Here is a 19,145-nt window from a genome sequence, read left to right on the forward strand (position 1 = left end):
AAGGAAAGCAGGAACATTATGTGCTCGCCAGTTTGATATTTTCCGATAAAATTATTCTACAATGTGTATAAAAAAAAAACCTTGCATGTCTCCATATCTTATGTATTTAATCATTAGACATGGAGAATATTTACAGCTATTATTATACGTCATATTACATGTAAAGTTTTTAGTAATTTAATAATAAACTAAAATTATTTAAACGTCTGCTAGCTTCTTAACTCTAGAGTGCTACCGTAAATAAATTTTCGCCGAGATACCAATTCAAATTTAGTACAAGTTTTTACTCTTAAAATTTTGATAGTGTAAAATAATATTTAATGTTTTTTTAAATTTATGTTAAAATAATTTAGTTCAGTTAGTCTACCAATCGGTAGTCTTGCAATCTATAAAGTACGAACAGAATTCTTGAAAGTGTAAAAAAATTCTTAATTACGTGGATGATTTTTCACCCAGAGTAGTATTAACGTCAGAAAATTATGAGTAGCACTTTTGGATTAAAGATGAAATTTTGCTTCTCACAAGCGTATCTTACAACTCTCTTACTTGATATAATGCACATTTTATGAACGTATCTTACATATAATTCATTATATCAATTTTAATTTAGTAGAGAACCGCTCGAAATGCATTTAGTTTATAACGGATGCTCCCGTAGTACTCTATTCATATTTTAAAACAGACATTATAAATTTTGCTTTTTATTTTTAAAGCAGCCTATGGACAAGTTGAAACGTTAGGAAAGAGTATTAAGCATTATATCACAGATAATTCACGCTACTTGAAAGCTCGTAATTTAGTGTAAAGCATAAGATTTTGAAAGCTATATTTGTTTCAACGAATGCTTTTAAAAAATGTACATTATTTAAGTTATAATCGCATAAGCGTATACAGAATTTTGTGCAAAACGTTTAAAATATAATAACGTAAATATAAAAAAAACATGTTTTTTTTCCATTTTAAAATTGCCTTAGAATTTAATATAAATAAGTAAATATGTATTGTTTTTCTCGTTAATCTCAGTGGTACCGGATAAAATAAAGTACAAGTAAAAGTTGTGCTGCGAGCAGCTTTGTTGCAGCACGTAACAATAACGCTGAAAAATATACAATGAATCATCAAGAATAGAAAGTTTAATCGATACAAGCTGCTTCGTTACAAAAGGTTAATAAAGTTGAAGCAAACGGAAATCTTCGGTGTAGATCTAAACAATCACGCAATCGCCCATTTTTCAATATCAACCGCATACGTAGCTTGCGAATCACGTGCGTCAGGCACGTCAGAGGAAAGCTGTTGGTTAGCAATTTTGCTGTCCAAGTAATTTATGACTTATATAAAGTGACCTAAGAACTTTAGTTATAATAAAGGAAAGGACTTGCTAACGAGGAAAGACATGTTTGATAAGTTAATGGCTCGAGTGATAAATTAGGCAAAAGTACCGCAATTACCTGGTAATCTACACAGCAATTAATTGAAGGCACATAACGATGCCTTTGTACTTACATCAACATTTTTGTATTGAGACGTTGTTAGAATCAAATTCAGTTGAAATTGGTTACAGAAGATCTTCTTTATCATTTCTATTCTTTAAACTTAATTTGCGCCATTATTTTCTTGTGGCACAATAACCGCTAATTTTAATATATTTTTATAAGAAAACGAAAATTGATAATGATATACGGTCGCGAGAATTTCTAAAGCACATTGTATATTCGTAGTGAAATTCATTCAACCACGGCCATTCATTTCCAGACACTTGAGCGTGCAAATTTAGCTCGTCATGTATTGCTGTGTGATATTTTGAAAGCATTGGAGCGTAGGAAAATATTTGCTAGCTATTGTTTATTAAAAAATACACGAGTTTGTAAAATACATAAATTTGTAAAATCCATGAATTTGTATAAATATAAATTCTCTTTGCAAACTACCGGAGTTCCATTGCATTTCCGCAAACGATACTTTCAACTTTTGGCAACGGATGTCAATTCTCCGTACAAGCGCGATCGAAAAATGCGAAATGTGCGTGATCGTATCCCAAAATGAGAATGTTCAGCGGCATCAATGGATCGAATCGGTGATATGGCGTGCTTTCGAGGGCCAAGAGCCAAGGTCAGTCGACAAGTAGGAGACAATCAAATGCCTTGTCAAGGACGGGCGTTCTTCCGGCGTTGCTCCAACGGTCAGGAGCAACTATTTCCAGAAGAAAAGTGACCATTCCGTGCGGCGAACATTAATATTCATGCTCGCGGCACTCTCGCCGGCGGCGTGTGTACAGGCGTGTGTAGCCAGCACGAATTAAAACCGGGCTAGCACAGCTAAATAATAAGCATGCATGCGATGAAGTGATCCGCGTTATTAACATAGACCTTGCCCTAGCGATCTTGCCGTGCAGTGTTCCAGCCGGGTGAGACAGCCAGGCCGCTGGGGCCACCCACGAGATCCGAGCGGGAGGGTGGCTGGAGGTAGACGACGCTCGAAATTACTCGCGGTCACGCCAGCACCCCTCGACTAAACCCTCCAGAAGCGCTCCACGCTTGTGTGTGCCTCTCTCTTCTCCGATCGTTCTTCTCTGAGTAGTAGCACGCACGTGCTTTGCCGAAATTGCGATATTCCTGCCGCAGTTCTCGTTTTCGATCGTGATCTCTCAGCGACGCGTCTTCGCGTTTATTCCGTATGTTAATAGGGGAAAGATTGCGATAGTCGTGTAACTAATAATTACACAGAAAAACCACAGTATCAAGCATGAGCATCAAATGAAAACTATTATATTCTGTTTAAATTAGATATTCTTGTTTTTTTTATATGTAATTTTTTTTTAATTTGATAATCTCAAATTTCAAACCATTACATTTTTGTTTCAATATTGTAATAGTCGTTTAAAAAGCACTCAATATAATTGTTTTGGTAACAATAGTATTAAAAAATTCTCATTTTTTATTTAAAGATATTATTTTTTATTTGATATTTTTAATAAATTGTATTTTTTAATGCTATTATAATCCCATTTCAATATTTAACAATTTGATAATAATGATATTCTCGAAATAAGAGAACGGTTTTTTTTGTGGAAAATTATTTTCAGAAGAATTTTTTTACCAATTCTTCATTTTTTAAATAACTTTGCTGCTTTATATTTTTTACTCACTGTTACTTTTAAGAATAATAAATATGCAGGAAAATTATAAATATAAATTATAAATAATATAATGCACTTTTATGAAAACTATTAATGATATTAATACGGGAAGTATCGTTTGATATATTTTATTCGCTTTTATTATATAAAAAAAGTAAACAGTTTGAATTTACCGCGTGAATTATCCTGTGTAATGCAAAGACAAGTTTTATTTCGAATTATGAAATGTACGATGAAGTTGTATATCGTGTTCCCGCTGATGTTACATAAATAACCGAACTTGCAAATTACATCTTGATTCAGCCTTTCCTTTAACTGACGCATTAAAAAAGTCTTAATGGACCTTTGCGCAATGGAAATGCAACATGTTAGATGCATGGTTTATTACTCTTACCATCTTTTGTACCGCGCGTATTTTTCACCTCTTTCTCGTAACGTGCGGTAACCAGATTATACTAAAACGAATCAGATTCGTACCGCAATAAAGGCACGTTCTTTACTTCTCCCTGCATTCGAATGCGATCGAAACACTATACGGAAATACATGACGGGCTAAATTTGCATGCTCAAGTGCCTGAAAATTAATGGCCATGACTAAACGAATTTCTCCCCGAATATACAGCGTGTTTCTAAAATTCTCATAGCTGCAATAATTTTGCGACTCTACTTAACAAATTTGTCGATGTTCATAATATTTAAATATCAATGTTTATTATTTGACAAGAAAATAATTTTGCTGATCAAGTTTTAGAAACAAATAACACAAATAAATAAATAACAACATTTTTTTATGTTTAATACAGTTTGAACTTCATTTTAATGACATTTTCTTTAATTTGATATTTAGTTAAAAATTAAATTTTTAGCTATATTGTTTGGAATCACTAATATGTCATCTTTAAAACGACAACTTTAGTTTTGAGGAATGAGGTGTTTTTAAATAGAGTAAAAACTGTTCTTAAAGTTAATCCACGAAAGTTAATCCCCTCTTACAGATTCACCGAAGTGACTGTCTTAATCTTTTTAGACTGAATTTCATTATGATGAAAACTATTTTTAAGTTTTTAAGCCCTTGAGATAACTGTTCCACAAGCTTGCAGTTACAACTTCTAAAAAAATATTGCTTTACTACATTTACATTGTATAAAAATATTAATAATAACTTTACGTTTTTTCAGTTTTATCATTTGAATTATTAACACAGTAATCAGTTCAATTTAAGTATAATATTACTGTTAAAAATATATAAAATAATTGTATAATAAAGTTATAATTTTTATATGATAATTTTAATAATTATAGTAATGCTAAATATATTCGTGCATAATATTTTCGTAGAATTGAGATTTATTTATTCAACAACTGAGAAACAAATAGAAGAAAGAGAGTTTATTTATTTATTATGCAAATGTTGAGAAAAAGTAATTAATACAATATTTTTCGTGTAACAACAATAGTCACAATAAATTTATTACATTTAAACACATAAATCTTTTATAATATATAATAATTTATCTTATAGAAGATTGTAAGTATATGATAAATGAAAATATTTGAAAAATCTTGTAACACTTGTACTTACAAATTTTAATTTTATCTTCTGGTAAAGAATAAATTGATTTCGTCTTTGCGTTCATTTCTATCATGTGTATTATATGACTTCAATAACAATAGGGAACAATTCTATCAATGCCAGTGAAAGATTCGTCCTATCAAAGCAGAGTCGAGCGCACTTTAACTCATATCCCGTTTGAAAACTGAAAAATTCCTGTTGAAATATGCGGAGCTTTAAATTTTGTGCGCTTAAATGACTGAAAGCAAATGGGTGAAAATGAATGAATACCAAGCCATATAAATCCTTGTGGCGATATGAAGTTACTCGCTCGTCACAAAAAAAATCTGATTTTTGCCGCTCATGACGTTTACAATAACGAATACATAAAACATGCCTATGCGCAAAATTACAATGACGTCATAGCTACCGTTATTCGTGACCGATATTTATACACGGAAATACATATCGCGTATATTGATGTGCATATTACTTTATGATTGGGCGCAGATATTCTTTTCTCTCTGCTGTTATAAACGATATTATAAAAATTATTAACGTCTTTTAGTGGCAGATGGAGAAGTATTTGTCTCAGCAAAGACTTCTAATAATACCATCAGCAACAATCTAGTTGTAAAAGACAGATAAATTGTTTAAAAAAGTAGAAATAAACTTTCTTTTAATTGGACGGAAATAAATTTTAATTGTTTGTCGATTGTGCATCTTCAGTGTTAATGCGAAAAATTCTCAAGAAATTTACCAAAGTCTGTAATTGTGCAGAAACGAATTCTTTATAAAAAGTATAGAGAGTTTTCGAAAAAGTACGTAAATGCGTCGTCAAGCGTGTTGCATACGCGATGCACGTACACCTTTTCCGCGACGAGAGATATTTATTATTTTATGGAGGATACTGCGAAGCCCTACTCTCGCGTGCTAACTTCTTTGAGTCGTCGACGGAACCGCGCAATTTGCACGTCGCACTCGTTAGCGCAGAGTTAACCGCGAAACCCCCGTAAAAACAGCGTCGAAACTATAAAATATTGAGTCAGGTGTCCGCGATCGCGAAATAAAAATAAATACGAGGTAACCTCGTGTCGTTGGGGGTGCCTGCGATTCTGTTTGTTCTGCAACAATGGCGGGAACGTGGAGTCCCGGTGTCATCAGCTGGAAACTGGAAACGTGGGTTGCTCGCGAAGAACGTGGATATCTCGCGGAATTCGGAGCATAAACGCGTTCCGCGCGAGCGTCGCCCGTTTTTCACGTTATGTTAGAGAACGGAGACTTGCGACATATTACCCGACGAAAGCCGTAAAAAAGTGACGCCGCTCAGCAAGAAAGATAACGCGGGAGGAGTTATTAAGGCTGCGGGCTTAACAAGAATATGACGCGCTTTGCATATGACACGCGAGAGTTTCTTAGTCAGCTTCTGAAATTAATAGACCAGCAGAAATGTAACGATAATATGCAATTGTGGAAAGTAAATTTTGTATCTGACTCAACGAAACGTGTTTTCAAAAACGTTCCAACACACGATACACAAAATGTAAAATTACAAAATATGTAAAATATACAGGTATAATATAACATATATTTATAAAATTGTAAAATTATACATAAACGATATCTCAACACTGTCAGAAAGTGTATTTATTTATAAATTGAAATTATTTATTGAATATTTATATAATTATGTATGATAATATTAAATAATAAATATTGAGTAAAGATTAATTAAAATTATTTCACTTAAAGAATAAAATAACGCTAAATTGTTTAATATCTGAAAATAATTCACAATTTTTCATATTTTTCTACAATGTAACGTATCATCAAAACTTTAAATATTTACGATAAATCTTTTAGAATCGATCTTTTTTTTAAGTGAGCCAAAATTTCTTTTAGCGCAGTTTCTTTCCTTCTACCGACTAGTGTTATAAGATTGTTTGAGCACGGGGAATCGCAACTTATACGACTTAGCTGCCGAGGCCTCGCGGAATATCGCGTAAGCATAGCTGAAGGAATTCGAGGTGAAAACGCGCTGAAAGCAACCATTTTTCACTCGCCGTTAAAGGGAGGATAACGCTGGCGCACCGAGCACACTGCGAAGAGCGTAAAGTGCCCCGGACCCAACAGCGACGTTCTCATACACGTATGACGCGCTAGTAAATCGTTTAATGCGAGACTCCAGAACGACCATTTAAGCGGCCGAAGGACGATCCCGGCACGTTTCGCCGTGTTTGCACTTAGGTGAAGATGCACCTTGATTTTATCATATCGATGTAATCTTGGGCAGCGCTACTGCCACCATTCGGCGAGGGTTTATCAGGGACACGAGAGCTGGGAGGTGGGATTATTTAAGGTGCAATTAAAACGGAGGCACTCGTCTTTGCTGTTCATTGCAGAATTAATGGAGAGTCAGCACAGACACAGGGTCCCCGCCGACCATTAGAAATTTATCGATTACGGTCGCGAACTTCCTCAAGATACGGTATCCAGTTATTACATGGACGTCCCATGTTAATACGAAAATTGTAGTTACAGTTCGTACTAACTCAATCTCGAAACCAGCAAATTATTCGGTCGAAGACGTTATTTAACTCTCGTGCAATACACGAGGTGCTTGTTGAGAGGAACTCTATCATAGAAATTGCTTAATACCTTATCGAATGTACAGTAATTGGTAATAATAAATTGGGTGGACCGTTGCGTGAATAAGAAGTGCCATGTTTTCGCTCGAAACGTATCTTAGTTAATCAATAAAATATATTTATATCTATTATTAAACATATTTTTCAGTTTTATAAACTACGTGACGATATGAGGGACTCAAATGCAATCGTAGATTGAAGCTACAAATAATATCTCAAATTAATTTGACGATGGATTTGATAGTGATGATACAGCATCTAAAAAAAGTGGAAAGAACAACGTCCAACTGAATCATTCGTAACAAATTCTAAGGTCACGCTACGATCTCTGTCTTAAATTTTTAGCAAATTTAAATGAAAAGAATTATTAAAAAGATTTTAATAAAGCCCTTGAAAGTCGTTTTCTGACTCTGATTACTGAGGCAATCTGGGAATACGCCATTGTGTGTTCCGCGACGCAATAGAGAAAACAAATTTCACCTCGGATTTTTTTTTTTTTTTTTAGCAATCTGTCTTCGTAGAAAATTCCACGCGAAATACACGCGTGCACGCACAATCGCCACGATGATGAAGTTGCGTGCCGCAGGAAACGCGGGATGCGTCCGGGCGCGTACAAAAACTGCATTGACGGGCGTTTGCATGCAATATTCCGGACGTAGTCTTTAATTGAACGATCGCACTTTTTATCTCTTTCAATCCGGTCGGCGTATACTGTCGAAATCGAGATCGCGGAGCGAGTCAGGCGACCCGTTTATGAGACCGCGCTACAGGATTTTCCATTTCTAGAAAATTGCTGTTTGTTCGTGTTTTCCGCAACCCGGCGTCTCCTGCTCCTTTTTCCCGTTTCGGTTTCGCGTTTGTAAAGACGTGCATCAGGAACGAAATGCGTCTTCTACCGTTGACGACTTTAAAATAAGATCACGTGTAGACGTGCGATGTAATCTACGTGAAACGTGCCTGGGTAAGCAAATGGCATGCTAACGACGTTTGCAACAAAGGTCCAGCGCAATTCTAAACCGTGCGTTCTGTCTTAGAAAGTAGAATTCTAATACAATGTTGCAAACACAAGAAAACACCGTCCTGTTATCTTAGAAAGCAAATATATTAGCTTTTTTTCTTAGTCTCTAATATTATTTTTATACAAATATATCAATTACGTTGGATTTCTGAGAGATTTAATTATAACTTGACCTTTGCGTGGAAATTTAATTTTATCAGGCAAAAAACCGTTGGATTGTAGACTTTAATTAATACTATATTTAATTTTATAGCCTTTGATTTATTAATATAAAGATTTAAACAGTGGGTATATTTTTATATTATACGTGTATTGATCCTTCATCGTTTGTTTTAAACATTTACACATTTAATTACATTGCGCCTGTGTTTGCGTTTAGCTCGCACCAGACCTTTAACCTTTCGAACTGATTTTGTAATCGCCGAGCTTTTTTTTTATTTTTACCTCGTTCAATTTAATGTTTTGTATTTAACTTCCTCCTATTTGTTTTCCTACTTCGATTTCATATTTCCATCTTTATGGCCGTTTTTATTTGCATTACGCCTTCTTTTTTTCAAATGTGTTAATTAACTTTCTTCGCTTTGCTTTATTTGTTCGCTGCAACGTCAGAAGAATAGCAAAAGACTTTGCGAAAGAATATAAACGCATTTTCTACACATTATGATAGAGTAGACGAAAAAATTGTTTCCGACTACTGGAAGTTTGATAGACGTGGCTAAATAGCATTTAGCCTCGACATAATCTTCATAATTGCAGCTATTCCAACGGCCCGTCGCCGCGGCGTGTATTTAATTGGTGATTAAGCCAAATGCACGAAAGTCCATTGGGTAAATTCAATGCGGGCGATTTGCGGCGTTATAACTCTCTTACACAACGCCTCGAGATTATTATAAATAACCCTTTCCTATTTATCGCGTTATACGATTTATCGTCATGCGACATCATAATTGGCAATACCTCGGTTTCTAACATGACTTGCAGTTTTGTTCCGTCTCACAATTAATAGCCCTTGGAATATTTTTAAATTTATATACGTTTCTTCATCTTGCGCAACTGCAGAGAAAACTCCTCTATGCTTTTATATTTAGTTTATTTTCTAAAACTATTCGTTAAAACTTTATTATTAATTTATTCTTAAGCCAATATTGTGACACTAGAGTTATTTGTTGTAGTTGAAGTACAATCCTATAACAAAAATATTTTAAATGCACTTTATAAATCAATAATTGCCATTTAGGTTTTGTTTATCTGTTATTTGATACATTGATACAACAATTATAGATAGTATTTTTTTTATGGATGTCAATAATATTTATGTGAATACGGGGATTGAAAAAATAAATTTTTAGCGCTCGAGTGAAATGCATTATGTGCAACGTCGATATTTTCAATTCTTACAATCGATGAATTCAAAAATGGTTGTATAAACCAACATATTAGGAACTTGATTTGCCGCAATGATTAGAATTAGCTAAATAGCTTTAATGAACTAATTTTGTTTATATTTGGATTATGAACGAAACTTAAATCAAGAATGCTCTGACGAAACCATTTTGTTCATTTTATGTTTATTCCAAGAAAAATTGCTTATTCACGAATTTTAAGGCATTTCGGAAACACGATAAAAAAATATCCACCTTCCTCGGATATAAATAAATCGCGATTGTAGCTACCGGGTGAAAATTTGAAATCTTAATTTTTCTGGCGAATTCGTCTTGTCGTTTCTTCTGATTAAATAAAAAAGAAAATAGTCCCTGGTTTTTAATAGACGACACCTCTCTGTGTTAGCGAGATCAAAGTGTTTAAAAGTGAACGCTACTCAATTTCCTTTTCTCGTGTACTTTGAAGGTGAGGGAGGTAATTGAGTGCATGCAAACGCTATGTAATGTATAGCGTCTAATTAGCAGCTAAACTCGCGATCGATGCGAGACTCCGCCCTCCGAAGTTTTCAGCTTATTTACAAATTATACAACGACCTATAATTAGAAAATATTAATTCCATTAACCGTGTTTGCGAAGCAAAACCGCTGAATGACAAATCTTTTAAGTTTTGTTCGAACATACTTTTAAGTTTACTTTTAAGTTTTGTTCCTACATGACTAATTATGGCAGGAGTATCGCTCTAAAATTTTTACTCGTGTTAGATGAATGATAAATGGATTATATATGTGCGTTATTCATCTCCGCAGCTATAAGCTTCGCGTTCGTATAATTAGAACGCGATAATCAGCAAAAGTAACATTTCCTGGTTGTGCAACTGTTTCAATGAGATAAGAACAAATTTAATGATTATAATTAACTTTTTTCTTGGTACATCGTTAATCTAGAATGAATTACTCTTTTGGGAGAACATCGGGGAAACTAACAATAGATGTTTCGTGATATTTGGAAGAGCAGTAATGTTTGATTAGAATGATGATTAGATATAAGCTCTTTTCGTGTAATAACATTCATTATTAAATGCTTGTTTCTTAGCTATTTAAACGTAAATTGCTGAAATATGATAAAGTAAAGAGCGTTACATTCGCAAAGATTTACAACTTACCAGCACGTAGACCGCGAACGGCATAACGAGCACCGCCACGAGAAGATCGGCGACCGCCAAACTGACGATGAAGTAGTTAGTGACAGTCTGCAGCGTTCGTTCTTTCACCACCGCTAGGATGACGAGCACATTACCGAAGAGCGTCAAACACGGCACGATCACAAGTATCAGGGCCCACCAGCTGTTCGCGTTAGACTTCTCGTCGACGCCGGCGGTTCCAGCGCACTCGCCCGGTCTAACGGCACCCCCGGCGACTATCGACGACGTGCAATTGACGCTGCTGAGATTCAGACCCGCGCCGCCGTCGTAGTAGGCCGTCAGGTTCACGAGGACGCTGTAGTTCAGTCGGTTGATGTAGTCGCTCAGGTCGTCGAAGGCGAAGAGATCGGACACGCTGCCGGTGTAGTTGTCGACGCTCGGGGTGGAGTACAACGACGTGAATTCGTCGAAGGACGACGAGACGGACAGGGTCGAGACGGCGGCCGTCGACGAGTCGTTGAACCATCCAGACTCGCCGCCATCGACGTCGCTGTCGTTCCTCGCGAGGGCATCGCCCAGAAAGTCCGCCATCTTCTCCTCCTGCACGGTCGTGGTGACAACATCGATGGCGTTTGTGGCCACCTGTCCTCCGGGTGGTTCGTCCAAGTGCCGATGCTCACGGGTCAGCGAGACATTCCGAAGGATGGACCTGACGAACGAGTTATTCGTTCTCGTCTCCATCACGGTCGATCTCCGCGATCGACCTTATCCCTTCGGCCAGGCGCTGATACCAATCACGAGATTTTCGAACGTCTCGCCCGGGATTCCATCTTTCTGCCTACGCCCAACATCTTCAGGTCACTTATCTTTCCAGCTATGTTTTAGGTTGTCTGCCTTCTTCTATTCCCCTTTCCTCTCTTCTTTCCACCCCGTCGCGTCTCTTTTCTCTTGTCTGGTTCTTTTTCTTTGTCTAGGTAGCAAGTACGATAAGGCTTCTTGATCCTCTTTGCGAGCAAGAAGAGGTACTGTTTCTAGTCGGCCTTTTGGCCGGTCGCACAGTTTTCCAGGATCCCCGGCTTAGACGCGTATCAGTTGAATCCTTCCTCCAGGATTTCTGTAATGGAAGGAAGGTTCGTAGTCACTATCAGCATTCGCATTTACAGGAAAACATGCAACTGGACAAAAGTTTATTTTCAAATTCTGTCCGGAAAAATGGTCGAACAAGAAATTTTCTACCTGCAAAATGTAACCTAAAACCGATACCGCGTTCAAACTATATGCACATACAAATTTAAACTATGCGTTTCTAACTTTTCAGTTTGCATTTTTACGAAGGGTAAAACATGGTGATCTAAATTCTAGTTGCAAATGTAGTAGTCGATTATTCATCGCTTAACTGGTATGATACCGAGGCGCGCGCGCGCGCGTATGTAACGAATTTAATAATAGTTCCGATTAAATTTTTCTTTTAACTTATATTGATAATATTGCGTCATTTTAACAGTCGATATATTAGAAGAAAGTTGCCAATACTACGTAGGTCTTCCAAAGCGATACCTCCTTATTTCTCGGAAATTAAATATTGTATTTTATTGATAAAGTTAAAATAGAAAAGAAGTGGTGGTTACGGGTCTTCTCTTTATTTATATTTTTATACGCAATAACTTTGTTAATTATTAATATTATAAGTTGAAAACTTAACTATAACATTCATTAATATTAAAATTAATGTGTTATTTAATTTTCCATACTTATTAATGTGTTATTATTATATTTAATCGATTCTAGACTCAAAGTTATGAAATATTTTTACTTAAAGTGTTTATAAAAATATGACGACCTGGATAATGATTCGAAGAGCAAGAGAGGTGGTTATATTAGCCTTATCGCAAAAATATAAAAAAATCTTATTTACAAAAAACCCCAACTGTCAGTATACTTCACTATTGTTTAAACTACTATATAATGATAAAAGTCTCATAGAATATAAGGCATAACATTACGAGATCTATCTGTTGAGTAATATAATCTAATTTTTTACACATTATCTTGCTATATGTTGCATTTTGCGAAATAGCACAAGGTATTTGTATAAATCGATAAAAATGTTTTTACATTAAAATGAAAGATTTCTAAATTGAAGTGAAAGCCTTTAATACATTAATTTTTAAATATTTTGTACAGACGATTCATGTGAAAGGAAATAAAAAGGAAAATGTAGCATTACTGCCTACTATGTCTGTTTTTAAGTTCATTGTTGTTTACTTTAAGAAAAAGTTCAATTATTCTAAATCATTCAAAATTCTAAATCATAGCATAAAAAATTATGTACCATTTAATAGAAGACATTTTTTAGTTTATGTTTCAACAATTTTATTTTTAACATTTAAGAAATATATTCCAAAAGCAATGTGACATATCGGTGACCTTTCTTCACTTCCAAACTGTAAATTAAATTAATTTTTAGAAAAAAGTCTTGTCTGAATATAGACAGACAATGAGATTTTATTATCTAACGACGTTTTAAAAATTAACGCAAAAAACCTTTAATTTACCGTATAAAATATTATAAAATCTTAGCGTTTTTATCGCACTTCCTTCGGAATAACGTGCTCGAGATTGCCGCGCGATCGTATCCATTGCCATGTCCTCAAACACTCTCTCCAAGTAGAACAAACGCGCTCCATTACTCCGCTCGTGATCGCACCGGCGGTGATTTTAATCCCGATCAAACTTTCCAAGCGAGACGATAAATTTACGCAAGGAAACCGTCCGGACTATCGAGTGTCTCCTTCCTAATGAAACGTGGAAGGAAAAACTCTCGCGCGAGGTCCCATCTGCGCACGCCAACATTCGAGACGAGTGTCTCGTGGCGCAATCTCGGAATTAAACAAAAGCTCACGGTTGTTTCCAACCTCCACTGTGTCCGCCTACGGATCGCTCGAAATGGGGCGCCCCGCGCTATTTCGTTCCCGGTAGGCGAAAGATCGAAGATATACACAGGGAGAAACTCGGATTGACAGATGAACGGGCATTATAGTGTTTCTCTCTCCTCGCGGCACGGTACGCTCGACAAGGGCGTGAGAAATAGTGAGACGAAGGAAGAAAAAAGAGAGGATGAGAGAATAGGTATAGGCCTCGGAAAACTTCAACACAGCCACCGATGTAGACCCTCTTAAGGACAGAAATCATCTCCTTATCCCACGAGACCTTCCATCTCCGCCGATTCCCTGCTCTACATAGAGCCCTAGAAGGGCGAAGTGCCGTCGGTATATATCGCCAGGCAATATCTTTCAGACTGTAAATTCCTCAGAGTATCGCAGTCTACTGGCTGTAAAGTTCGCGGGATATATATGTAGCGCATAATAGCATCCGGTATCCGCTATCTGAATTCTCCCGGCCATGGAGTTGGCGGTGTTCGTGTAAGCTGAGGGACGAGAGAAAAGGGGACGGTCTATGCAAGCATGGTGGTGGCTAGAGGGGAAAACGGGGGACAAAAGCGGCTCTGGAGCTGCGGAGAGGCTCCTGTTAAAAGCCTGTGTCGGTCTCTTTCCTTCATTCGTCAGACGACATATCTATCCATTCTTTATCGACGGCCATTCGTGCCCACGCTTGCGAAAATTGAATTCCATTGTGGCGGCTACTGCAGGCGACCGCGGCGAGTCGTCCGTTTAATGCATTAAGCTCAGCGAGTCCGCGAATATGCGAGCCGACACACGGTCGGCTTGTACTGTTTTGGATTGCAAATGCGCGCCGCGCGAGAGACCTTTTTATTTTTCCCCCGCACGAATGCGCGCGACTAATACATTTGTTTAGCGCGAGAACGTGTTGCGTATCGACAGCAGGGGGTACACGACAATCGCGAAGAAATGTCACGTTATTCACGGCTCAAGTGAGTTACGCGAGAACGCTGTAGTCGGACCATTATCGTAAGTATAAAGAAACACATCGTATACGCCGATTGCATTATTAAAAAATTGTCGTGTATAAAGATAAGTTTGCACGCGCTTATTTCCATACCAAAGAATATTACTCGGAAATATTGCTCGGTGTCTCGAATTGCGTTATGAATAATTTGACTATAAATAATATTGTGTTTCTGTCGTGTATTGAGAAAAATAGAGACTCGACAGAATAAATTCCTTATTTCTAAAAATGAGAATATATGCTGTAATAAAACGTAACCAGAAACGGATTTTTTTTTTTTTTTTATTTCAAGCGTAGTTAAACAACTCAGAAATGGAGTTTAAATAAATAAACTCGGTTTAATAAATAAACAACCAACAGCAGCAATGTTGCTAAAAATGTTTTTTGTAAGAAGCTACATGTATATCAAGTTTATATTTGTGACAACTTTAAGTACATTTCATTAAAGTGACGTGAGAATAAAAAGCAATTAAAAGTAAAATTTATTAGGAAAATATCTATCGCACACATATTTATGTGAAACCGTAGAAAGATATTTAAAGGAAAATATCAAATATCTTTTATAACAAGGTTGTTGAATAAGACCCACTTAATTTATTGTATTTATTGAAAACTGTATGGAAATATCGAAATAAATTGAGAGAGAGAGAGAGAGAGAGAGAGAGAGAGAGAGAGAGAGAGAGAGTAAAATACTTTTTGTTTCAATAATTCACAAAAAATAAAATATATCCTCTACATGGAATATTTGTAAATAAACAGAAATAATTGTTTTAAACTTAGACAATAAACCTTATAGACTTCTGAATATAATAAAGCTCGAACAGAAAATAAATTAAAAATGATAAAGAAACCAGCATTGTCTAAATCAGTTTAAAAATAATTATTAATCACGAAAACGAAATTTCCTAGCGTTTGTTCTACTTTTAAACGTCATAATTATCTTTAATTTGGTCTTTAATTAATCTTTCATTCTTTAAAAATTTCTACCCGTGAGGCAATTTGGAGCAATTTTAGCTTTTCAAATGTAGCATCGTTAAAAATCATTATTCTCTGATGTCAGTCTTATATACAATAAATAAATAATAATTATCATAACGATATTGTACTGACGATACAAGTGGATCTTATTTAGTGCTGGACCTTGTTTGGCTTAAATATCTTATGATTAAAATCTACGTAGTCACGTGAAATCTACTGCGTTTTTTAATGAATTTTTTATATACAAATAAAGATATACTCTTAATTTTTATCCTCCATTAATCAATTAAAGATTATAAAAACTAGAAACAGAAAAAAATATTTTAAACGATAAAATAAATATTTATTTTAACATTCGCTATTACGGAATTATTGTTCCAAACCGCAATATATTTTTTCCGAAATTCTTTCACAACACGTGCAAATTTAACAACGTACATGTATTAATAATTGCAGCCTGTTGAATTTTGGATACTCCAATATATAGTTGACGTTAAGAATTGCCAAGATCAATATATGTAAAAGGGAAAGCTGCAGAGGTAAGAGACGTATAATGCAGTACCTTCGAGCTCGTGAAAACCATTGAGGAAAAAATGCGGGGCGTAAACGACCCAGAAGAGGAAACAGCACGCATCCTGTAATTCACCCCGTATTCTTTCTCATCCCTTTTTCCTTCTACCATCAGCATGCTCTCCTTCACTGTTCTTTCCTTCTTTTTACCTCGCATATCGCGACCTTCCTCCCATTCTACGGCGGCGAGTATATGGCGGAAGTGTAGGAACTGAAGAAGGGTGACTGAATTTTATCAGCAGGAATGTATACCCACACTGCGAACGTCAGATCCTAAACGTCGTACCGAGGCCGCCGACATTTTAGACTGTCTCCTCGATATCGACATTCTGGAAATGTTCGCGAATGCCATTCCTGACTCCGCTCTACCGTGAATTTGAGGAAAAGTAAGGGGAATGCCGCAGCGCAAGTGTTTTATATAGTATAGCAGTATCACGTCGCCCTTTGTTGATCACGAACATTACTATGCAGGATTAATTTAAGGGCAGTACGTTATCTTTGCACAAATCTACCTTGTCTTTATATATTTTTTATTTTTATTTTTCGAACCTCAATTGCACGCTTTAAATTTTTACGCGATTCGGTGATTTTAATTTCAAACCATACATTTTATACTTTAGAGATAGTCAATATTTATTGATAACTTTTGATCATTTGTAATGTAAGCTGAAAATGATTGAAAGTTTAGTATTTTCCGGGATATTCATAATCTTGAGGCTGCGAAGGGTCTTAAAGGATTAGCGATGAAATATCTTTTAAGAGCATCTGCAATATTTTTAACAAAGTGTTTTAGATATCATTCTTTTCCATTGTATTATACATGGAATATGATTCTGAGAACGTAGGAAAATTATTCGTAAGAATACCGTGCGTATTCTCTCACGGAATCTCTACTATTTTTAAGGATTGCGAAGGATGATTTAAAGACTTGTACAATTTGCAGACGGCGGCGGCGCTAATTTTTTTAGATATTCTAGATTGTTCTACAGTAATACCGGTTTCTGTTTACGAATCATAGAGATTATAACGACGCGACTGACGTGTATGCGCGATTACGATTAACCATTAACACCAGTCCGAGTAATAACTGGAGTAAGAATATTCTCTTTCCACTGCGTCCTCTGACAAGAAACGTGGCGTTACTTGAATATGTAAATATGCAAAGCGATATTAATCCCTAGTGAAGAACACAGTGTTGAAATTTTGTTCTCGGCATTTGGCCGTCGTTGTTGCCGCCCGCATCTCCTCCTGTAAAACTTCATGCATTATTCTGCGCTTATGCGCAGAAAAGAGAAAATACCGAAATTTGACATTTCATTTCCTCCAAACCTGACGTAGTGCGCGCGTTAAGGAAAGACGAATATTACGCATTCAAATATCTCGCAATATTTCAGAGCGGGAAGGCATTTACATGCAAGAAAAGAAGTGATGCGGATTTAAGGATTTAAAGACGTGCTTCATTAGAGAAAGTATTCATTAGAATTCGTTAGAATTTATTCCGCAATTTCCAATTGCTCCGTTTATGCACAGATAACGATTGCGATTTATCACAAGTGTCAGCGTTGGAACTCAAAGAACGCAACAATTTCTCGTGTTAAAATCGAAGGCAGGTGGAAATAAATTTATATCGCGAGTTGAGAGAAACGGCGAACATTGTGAAATGATATCGGCTTTACAGTTTTACTAATTCAAATACTTTGTTAATTTTTGACGGCTTTATTTTACGTTCAGAACAATCTTGTGAATGCTTTTCACAATCAATAGTTTTACCGAGATCAATAGATCCTGACTTTTTGACGGCAATAGATTTTCTATATTTTCCCCTCAAGGTTGGTCGTAAATCATTCGAAAGTGGGCCATTTTGTTTTTATCCCATTCGCCCGGCCAACAGTTATAAATCATATCAATGTATTTTAAAAATTGCATCCTTTTAGAACCATTATCACGTTTTGATACAATTTTCTTTAATACTTGCGGAAATAGTTTCGGAAATAGAATTCGGAAATGTTACGGTATCGCGTACGCTGTCGGCGTACGAATGATTTTCTTGATATTCCGCTTTCTCAAGAATTCTGTGGTATATATTTGCGGTATACATATTATTTGCTACAAAAGATTCTCGCTACAAAAATTTCCGCTATCAAAAATTGCGAAGCATAATTTTTACACCCTTTAGCACTAGATCCGTTCAACCGAGAAAAATTGGGTGGAGAAACGCGACGCGAATAAAGAGGCTACAACTGCACACGGTTAACGCGCGCGTATACTAGAGAAAAAAAAAATGATCCAGTTCTCAAATGAGTACTATCACGAGGAACATGCGGAATATAAAAAGGCACGTGCACGCAGGAAATCTCGCAGGCGTGAGTAATGCGAGTTCGTCCACTCTCGCGTAGATTAGTCTCAAAGGATTGCGTTGTCGACGAGCTAACTTTCGCGAGCACGCAAACAAGCCTTCAGTATAACTTTGCCCGCTCCGTTCCTCTCTGAGAATTACGCTCAAGAACGTAGCTATTCGCGTGCTGATGACAAACGTTACGTGAGCTATAAGTGGATAGAACGCAAACGCGTGCTACCAACATCGATAATCGATACACATGTTACTCTCATTCTATAACTCAAGTCATAAAGATAAAAAGGTAATATTGCGTAATACTCTAAATAAAATACTCAATAAAATACTCTCGAAATAAGATTGAGTACCCTAGAAACGGATAACAATTTAGTAATATATCTCTAACGTCTATGGGAAAGAAAAGAAAGTTTTGCTGAAGTAGGAAAAAAGCAAGATA

At 36.1% G+C, this 19,145-nt stretch overlaps 1 protein-coding gene across 5 annotated transcripts in view; it reads right to left on the reverse strand.

Annotated features, from left to right (window-relative positions):
• Positions 1-19,145, reverse strand: part of LOC105194927 (dopamine D2-like receptor) — a 255,190-nt gene that overhangs the window by 227,062 nt on the left and 8,983 nt on the right. For all 5 annotated transcript variants that reach the window (XM_039447829.1, XM_026136384.2, XM_026136383.2 and 2 more), the window contains exon 2: positions 10,900-11,992. In XM_039447829.1, the coding sequence (XP_039303763.1) occupies positions 10,900-11,619 (720 nt within the window). In that variant the 5' untranslated portion in view covers positions 11,620-11,992. The remainder of the gene's footprint in view (positions 1-10,899; positions 11,993-19,145) is intronic.

The sequence above is a fragment of the Solenopsis invicta genome, chromosome 4 (assembly GCF_016802725.1).
Source record: "Solenopsis invicta isolate M01_SB chromosome 4, UNIL_Sinv_3.0, whole genome shotgun sequence".
Classification (NCBI taxonomy): Eukaryota; Metazoa; Arthropoda; class Insecta; order Hymenoptera; family Formicidae; genus Solenopsis; species Solenopsis invicta.